At 46.4% G+C, this 8,909-nt stretch overlaps 1 protein-coding gene across 5 annotated transcripts in view; it reads right to left on the bottom strand.

Moving 5' to 3' along the window:
- PFKFB4 (6-phosphofructo-2-kinase/fructose-2,6-biphosphatase 4) overlaps positions 1-8,909 on the bottom strand; it is an 82,575-nt gene that overhangs the window by 19,072 nt on the left and 54,594 nt on the right. For all 5 annotated transcript variants that reach the window (XM_056858856.1, XM_056858840.1, XM_056858824.1 and 2 more), the window contains exons 8-11: positions 4,659-4,866; positions 4,152-4,298; positions 3,127-3,231; positions 1,086-1,215 (exon numbers count right to left, since the gene is read on the bottom strand). In XM_056858856.1, coding sequence (XP_056714834.1) covers positions 1,086-1,215; positions 3,127-3,231; positions 4,152-4,298; positions 4,659-4,866 — 590 coding nt within the window. The remainder of the gene's footprint in view (positions 1-1,085; positions 1,216-3,126; positions 3,232-4,151; positions 4,299-4,658; positions 4,867-8,909) is intronic.

Here is an 8,909-nt window from a genome sequence, read left to right as displayed (position 1 = left end):
TCGGGGATCTCGCGCACACAAGCACATATAGAAGCGCGCAAGCCAAGGGAATGGACCACGGGGAGGGCTGTTGGGGGTGGACCGTCCGGCGGCAGCACAGCAAGCGCGCAGGCCGGGGGAATGGAACACAGGGTGGGCTGGGGGGGGGGGGAAACCTTCGGTGGCAGCGCAGCAAGCGCGCGGGCCAGGGGCTCAAGCAGAGGAGGGTTGGGCGGAGACCCTCGGCAAGTGGCATGGCAAGCACCCAGGCGGCGGGGGGGGGATGGAGGCAGGGGCCTCGGCCGCCCCAAGAACTCGAGGTAAGCCATTCGCTCGCCTGGAAAAAGCCGGTAGGGCACAGGCGAAGGGGAGGGGGCCAAGGAAACAAAGTTGGGCTGCCGAGAGAGCTGGCCAGGCACATGTTTTCTCTCTCTCTCGCAAGGCACAGGAAGCAGGGAGACTTGGGGGAAACACCCCACAATCACCCAATCAACCTTCAGCTTTGTGTGCATATGCCCTGGCTTCCCAGTGAAGCCCGAAGTGCTGAGATGAGGGCCTGGCTAGCGAAAGCTAGCTCCGTGGAGCTCCCCGGCCTCGGCAGGTGGGCCGTGGAGCTCCCAGCCTCGGCAGGCGGGCCGGACAAAATGATCTCACGGGCCGGATCCGGCCCACAGGCCGGAGGTTCCCCACCCCTGGGTTAGGCGAACTACACAGAAAATAGGGAACACAGCATGCTTCAAGATCTCTGCTTTCCTAACCAGCATCACTTCCATCTTGTCTGGTTTCTATTTCAATTTGTTTCAAATATTTAACCACCACAGTCAAGCAGTTGCTCAAGATACCTCTACTGTATCACCAGGGGATATGGATAGAGAGGTACTGAGTACAGGTGTACACTGCTAACATCCAATTCCAAAGCTACAGATGATGTCTCCTAAAGGCTTCACCCAGAGGGTGAATATCATGGGGAGTAAGACTGTGCCCTGAGGAAGCCCAATTTGCGACTTCCAACTGATGAGTCATGAGGAAAAAGTCATCATCTGCACAGAAACTGCTGATGGGCAAAGGTGAAAAATTTCCATTACAGTTTGTACAAGGGTTCCTACCTGCAGGCTTGTCCAGAAAGTAAGCAATCAGACAGCGCATAACAGCTTGATGACAGATTACAAGCACATTTTCCTGCCTTTCCAATTCCATAATTACTGGTTCCAATCTTTGAACAAGATCTTCGTAGGACTGGAAAAATCAACACCACACATAAAAAAGTGACTCGCTGAACCAATCACCAAAAACTATTCAACCGTAGCCACTCCAAGACTGGGCTTAATGGGTAATTTTTTAAAAGAAAAATCCTTCTAACATTTGCCGGCAGGTTAAGTGAGGATTGCTGGTGTGTATCTAGCCATCTGTGAACTTTGCAGAACAGGACTTTCCTGCTTCCCAGTCCTGCTGCAGCCCACTGAAATCTCTGAAATTTTTCCAGCAGACCCTCAGGAACTGCATAGGTGACAAAAAGGAGGCAGGTCTGCAGTGGGAGGGGAGAACTGGTAGAAATCCCCCCCTCCTCTTCCTCAAACAGAAATGCCACTCCATAGGAGGAACGGTGTGGCTGGATACATGTCACTAATGACAACTAAAGGATAAGATCTTACAGAAAGGATCATACATAATGTGTACATGGTTGCCACCCTCTCTCTTTTTCACATATACACAGACCACTTTGTTTGCACATACACACAGACGGGATTTATATGCTTTTCCTATATCGCCCCAAGGCACGGGATGCAGAAGATAATGGGTAGATGCTGCCACAACCTTTCTATAGCTTTCCTGGTATATTTTAAGGATTCACAGGCTGCTCAGATTTCTGGCACAGCCTCTTTTTTCTGAAGTTTAATAAATGGTATGTCAATCTGTAAGGCTACATTTCTCTGTTAAAAATAATTAGGCAAGCTTTCTTGTCAGTTCTGGGAACAACTGAAATACTTCTATGTAAGTGGACTTTCACAATCTTATAATACAGTAATTCTCCAGAGCATTCCCAGAGCGTTCCAATGGGCAGAGCTGATGTTGGTCAGCTTCCTAGCCCCTTTCGCCCCGGGAACACTCCCTTGAGCGGCAACGGGGCTGCACCACCTTTTTCGGTGGCACAGCCTTGCTGTTCGCTATGGGCATTTTTTTCGTTTTTCATTTTTTACATTTAAAAACAGCTTTGTTTTCCCTCCACAGCGGCCAGGAAGCCTATGAGGTGACGACGTGGCTGCACTGCTCCTGGCCGCCATGGATCCACCCCCCTCCAGGAATGGGCTGCCCATAAATGGGCTGAGATAGGTTAGCTGAGAAGGACTCCTCTAGGGAGTACTAGCTGTCCTTTATACTGTAAACTGAGGAATATGTGTTATCTTTGCTGCTCTTAAGAACATGTGAATTGTGCACCAACAAAATGGCCTAATCAATCAGGAAAACCAACAGAAAACACATGTCTCCCTCTGAAAGGTTAGCAAACAATACTAGAAAGCTTTCCATATTATCAAACAACCATTAGGATAGGGCTTGCTCATGTGTGCAATAAATAAGGGCCATCTGTATTCCAAGACTGTTCTCAGCATGATGTCCACATGGCCAATTCAAGGTAGGCAGAGCACTGAGCTAGCAGCAAGGTATGCACATTTCATACATACTGTAACAGGTGTTTTAATCAGCGCTCATTATTAACACTTGAATTCTAACACTAAGGGTTAGGCCATCTTTCTAATAAATGACTGCTCCAACTTAATGGCTTGATATTACAATCTATCCAGACAATCTACCCCCCTCCCCACAGTTATAGCTATCATGTTATTACAAAAAATGGATAACAGGCATTCAGCCTTAACCAGGAGTTAAATTCAGAAAGTTATATTCCATATGAAAAGACTATACAGTTATAACAGTAACACTTCTCTACACATATGAGGATCTGATTGTTTTAGTTAGTTTATAGAATAAAAACTTGCAAAAAGACTTTGTTTCCAGTTTCACTATGCATAGATAATGAGAAAAAAATTCCCTGCAGTAAATACACTTTTCTTCCTGGTAGCCCATTTGCTAATCATTATTTTTATATTCTTAGCTTACAGGGAGAAACATATAATAATGTAAACATACCTCTCCTTTAGGATATCTATATCTGTATTTATCCTGGTCTCTCAAAGCAAATTCTAATGGAAAATTTTCTTGAATTTCTTCATACATCATTTCTTCACAGACTCCCTAAACAAAACCAAAGAAACATAAGAGAGCTAGTCTAGCTTACTGTCTAAGAAAACCAGGAAGTCCACAGCACCAGCAACTGGATGCACAATGTTATTTCAGGATTTGGGCTAATAACTTTTCCCCTTAGAAATGTTTCTGGGTATTGGAATTAGCCATTTGCGAGGTCACACTAGACCCAAAGAATTCCCAAAATGTAAGATAAAGGCTGCTTCAATACAGGTTTTGCTCAGGGTCACCTTCCAAACTGGAGTGGGTTGTTTTGGAATAGCTACACAAGGTTGTCCTCTAATAACCCACATTATGTGTTAGCCCTGGCTGATTTTCCCAAACCTGGTTGCCAGTAAAAGCATGTTTCCACACCATGTGAATGGCAAGGTGCATATTTTTGCAGGTCGTGCCCACATTGATGCCATTTTCCTAGCCTCAGCCCTGGAGCTGCCATCTCCCCCACCCCCCACCAACACAGAAGGTTTCTTTGGGAGAAAAGCACAATACAAAGACTTTAAATAAATAAATAACTGACATATTATTGAAATGATGTGCTTACTACATCCTCTGAATTCCTAGACTTCATTTTTTAAAAGGTAAGTTTCTCGCCCTTTTTTGTTACTTCATTGCTGCTGAGAAGGTCTCTGCATTTGCCACAACACGAAAGTACGCACAGAATTGTCATTTTGTGGAAGTGGCCAAAGACCTCAAGCAGGCACTGAACAGCTTAAAAGTGAAGCTACTATTTATTATTTTCTAGCATTTGTTGAAGCACAAGTCTAACTCAGTGCTGTACCAATGAAACGGAAAGACAAGCTTCGCAGTCTTGCAGTATAATCGAAACAAGCTACTTTAGTTGCAGCATTCTCTTTCCACCCTAAAAGACAATGATTTAGATGGGATCAAGAGAGAAAACTGGAACATCTTACCGCATCTATTTCATTCAAAACTTTCCACTGCTCATAAGGCACTCCCAAAGCCTCTGCGGTCTGAATGGTCCTTTTCATCTGGCTTGTCCACACTTTCAGGTCTTTGATGTTTTGTTCATTAATAAATTGTGCCAGGCCCTTGGCAAACTGCAAAGCACAATATTTCATGAGGAAATTACAGCTAAAGTACCACACACAAGTGAGATATGCCAAAAGGCCCTATTCTTCCAACTACAAGATAATGAGGTCTTTCAAAAACAGTGAGTGTATGACTTCAACAAAACAATTCTAGTGGCTTTTAAAATGAAAATCACACAAGAGAGACTTTATATTGCAACTCCAGTTTCTCATTGAAAGAATCTGCTATCTTCATTCTCAGAAGGCAAGAAAAAGTAATATAGATACAAATTTAAGTCTTAAAACTGAAGTTTAACCTGAAGTCTACTTGTAGCTTTATTGAAGATAAGAAACAGAAAAGTATAGCCACATTAGCTGAATGGCACATACCTCTTTTCCTCTGCGGGACAATCCTGTGTCTCCTCCTATCCTTCCCTTCAGATTTAGTTCGCTTTCTCCATGACGACAGAGGTAGATGGAACGAGGAGTTACGTGGATATTCATGAGGTAGTAAACAATCCGACTTTGGATGTGGTCCATTACTCGGTTCACAAGGTAACTCCTTCCAACATCCATGATTTTAATATAAGAAAGATCCCTGATGAAAAGAGAACTTGCTTATAAAAATTATATTCAGTCTTGGCTTTATTTTACAAATCATAAGTAGTATATCTCTCTCCTGCCCTTGTCCCCTTTTATGCTCTTCCTATCCAACTTTCTACTATCTGAGGTTTATGTCACACGAGGGTTTTGTGTGGGCTTTGAGAATACATTACAGGCATTTCATTATTCTGTGCTGTAACGTATCTGAATATTACTTTGACTAGACGTATGTATCCTCATTCACTCTCAACAGGCAATCTCAGATTATTCTGTTAAATTCTCACCTCCATTTTCCTTTTACACCTGCTTTGGAGTCTCATCACATTTTTTTTTAAATGTCCCTCAGTAATATGTGTGTGGGGGGGGGGAGGGAGGGAGGGAGGGAGGGAGGAAGGAAGGAAGGAAGGAAGGAAGGAAGGAAGGAAGGAAGGAAGGAAGATTGTTTACTCACCGAGCAGGTCCTTTCTGCTCTGAAGTAGAAGGGCATCTTGATCTTTGGGTGTTTCTTGCCCATTGGTTGGGGTAGGCAGGACTTAACTAACAACTTCCTGTCTCCTGGGCGAGGAACGCCTCCACTTCCAGTTATTCTACAGCGAGCTCGAGAGACAGGGAAAGTGCACTCACAAAACAAGGAGTACAACAAACAACAGAACTGAACAATAAAACGTAGAACTAGTCAAAGATGACTCTAACATACTATGAGGTCAATCGGATCTGTATGTCAGACTGGTGTGCGTCCGTCCACCCTTGGAAGATGATGCTTCCATCTCTGGGTGGGCAAGATGCCCTTTTACTTCAGAGCGGAAAGGACCTTCTCTTTGAGTAAACAATGTACCTTTCCCGCTCTGAAGGAAGGGATCTTGATCTTTGGGATATCCAAGGGCAATGATGTAACAGGTGGGAAATTTAATCCTCATCATCTTCCACCACGAGTTGTAGAATGTGTCTGCCAAATGCCGCCTCAGCGGAGGCCAAGGTATTGATCCGATAATGTCTAATGAAGGTGGTCACATTGGACCAAGTGGCAGCCTTGAATATCTCCTCAGACGAAGCTTGTTTGGAAAAGGCGGCCGAGGTGGCTGCGCTCCGCAATGAATGGGCCGTGATACCATTCAGGACCTGGAGACCACTGGCTAGGTAAGCCTCCCTGATACATAGTCTAATTGATGTACTTATGGCCTGTTGGGACATGCGAAGACCCTTGTTGGGTGCCGAAATGGAAATATACATAAATTCTGTTTTCCTAATAGGTTCAGTTCTAGAAATGTAAATGCGAATGGTTCTGCACAAGTCCAATGAGTGCCAATTCCGTTTCTTAAGAGTGGAAGAATTGGGACAAAAGGAAGGGAGGTGAATCTCCTGAGTCTGATGAAATCTAGAATTCACTTTGGGAACAAAGGAGGGGTCAGTCCGTAAAACAATCTTGTCCTTATGGAACACGCATAAATCCTTGCAGATAGAAAGGGCACTCATTCAGATACCCTCCTGGTGGAGGTTATGGCAACTAAAAATAAGGTTTTCATCCTCACCATCCGTAAGGGGATTTCCCTCATAGGTTCAAATAGACTTTTGGTTAGAGCCGACAGCACCGTGTTCAGTTTCCACATGGGAAAACGGTGTGACACAGGATGGGTAGATTGAGCCACTCCTTTAATAAAGGCCTTAATCTGGGGGTGAGACAACAGGGGAGTCCCATCAATTCTTGGGTAAACCATGGCAACTGCAGACATCTGTTTCCGTAAGGTAGCCACTCGAAGACCCTGTTGGGCACCATCCTGAAGAAACTCCAGCAACTGAGGGAGCTTGGGAGAGATGGGATTGATCGCCTTCCGGTGGCACCATCGGGCAAAGGTTTTCCAGGAATATTGACATATTCGTACAGTGGAAGGACATCTGGTTTTTAGTATGGTTCCCACAACCTCCTCAGAAAGGCCGAGGGCTAAGAGCCTTGTCCTCTCAACCTCCAAGCCGTCAATTGAAACCATCCTGGGTCCGGGTGAGTCATCGGTCCCTGCTGAAGGAGATTGGAGGATACTGGGAGAGGCCAGGGCGTCCGAATGGAGAGTTCCAGGAGTGCTGGGAATCATGGCCGACGTGGCCAATTGGGAGCAATCAGGATTATCTCCGCCCTCTCTGCTCTGATCTTATCACCTTCAGAAGAATTGGAAGAGGTGGAAATGCATACATGAGCCCCGGAGGCCACTGAGTCAGAAGGGCATCCACTTGCTCTGCTTCCGGATGGTAAAATCGGGAGAAGAACCTCTCCACCTGTCGATTCTGGGACGAGGCGAACAGATCCACCAAGGGAGTTCCAAACTGGTTGGCGATGGCTTGGAAGACATGTGGGTCCAGCACCCATTCCCCTTCCTGAAGAGTCTGCCGGCTTAGCCAGTCTGCCTGGGTGTTGAGGATGCCCCTGACATGCTCTGCCCTCAGAGACAGAAGGTGTTTTTCGGCCCAGAGCAAAATGACCACAGCTTCCTGGTGTAGGCGAGAGGAGCGAGACCCACCCTGCTTGTTGATGTAGGCCTTGGTTGCCACATTGTCTGTCCTTATGAGGACATGTTTGTTTCGAAGCAGGTCATGGAATTTGAGGAGAGCTAGGGGCACTGCCCTGAGTTCGAGGAGATTGATGTAGAGGGAAGATTCCATAGCCTTTGAGCGAAGGAACCTTCCACCATGGCTCCCCAGCCCTTGAGGCTGGTGTCTGTGAACACCTAAATTGGCTGATCGTGTAGATACGGTTGACCTGCAGTTAGGTTGGTGACGTTGGTCCACCAGGAAAAACTCGCCCTGGCCAGCGGGTCCAAGGAGGTCTTGTTTATCTTGTGTGTGATGAACAGTTGAAAGGGACGCTGCGCTGCTTGAAGAGGTCGGGAGTGAAATCGCGCCCAGGTAATCAGGCCTAGACAAGACACCATGAGGCCTAGGAGCCTTGACAGAGTAATGAGTCGATGTCGAGATGATTTTACTGCAGATTTGGCCACAGCTGCAATCTTGCGAGCCTTGTCTGTTGGAAGATACGCTGAGTTGGTAGTGAAGTCTATGATCACTCCCAGGTGCTTGATCCTCTGCGTCGGGATTAAAAGGCTTTTGGTCTCGTTTATAAGGTAACCATGCATCTCGAGCGTCAAGATGACCCGGCTGGTGTGCTGTAGGGACAATTCGTGTGAGGGAGCACAGATGAGAAGGTCGTCTAGGTAGGGATGCAGTTGGATCCCCTCTTTTCTCAGCAACGCCCGATGGCCACCATTATTTTGAAAAAAACTCTGGGGGCGGATGTCAGGCCGAAGGGCATTGCCCTGAACTGTAAATGAAGGTCATATAACTGAAGCGCAGGAAGCTGTGGTGGGATGGATGAATGGGGGCATGTAGGCCTCTGTAAGGTCTATGGAAGTCATAAAGGAGTTCGGACGCAATGCCTCTACGATGGTTCTGAGTCTCCATACGGAAGTGCTTGGCCTGAACAAAGCGATTGAGGAATTTTGAGGTCCAGGATAGCTCTCCAGTCCCCATTCTTTTTGGGGACTGTAAAAAAGGTGGAATAACCCCCCTTGGAGACGTTCCGGTATAGGAACTTCCTCTATGGCCCCAATTTGGAGCAGATGAGAGATGGCTTCCATAGTTCTTCGATGTTTCACAGCACTGCGGTAGCCTGGAGAGGCGATGAATTGATTTGGGGGCTTGCGATGAAATTCTATTAGATATTCTTGTTGAATCAGTTGTAGTACCCAGGCGTCCGTCTGGGAGTGGCGCCATTGTGGAAGGAAAAGTTGTAACCTTCCCCCCACCACTGGGGCCCTGGCATCACTGTTTGTTCCCTTTGGAGAACTTGTCGGATTTGTCTGCCAGGAAGGGCTGTTGTTGTTAAGAGCGACTGAATCCGTTAAAGCGTCGAAAGGACCCTCTCTGAGATGACCAGTGTGGGAGTCTCTGATCCTGTCTGAACCTAGATACGGTATGGTAGGATCGAAAGGGCTGAGAGTAATGACCAAAGCGGGGTTCCTTTCTATAGGACTTAAGAATCGCCTTACTCTT

The sequence above is a fragment of the Euleptes europaea genome, chromosome 1 (assembly GCF_029931775.1).
Source record: "Euleptes europaea isolate rEulEur1 chromosome 1, rEulEur1.hap1, whole genome shotgun sequence".
Taxonomy (NCBI): Eukaryota; Metazoa; Chordata; class Lepidosauria; order Squamata; family Sphaerodactylidae; genus Euleptes; species Euleptes europaea.
Note: the sequence above shows the minus strand (reverse complement) of the source record. Positions and strands in the feature narration are given on the sequence as shown.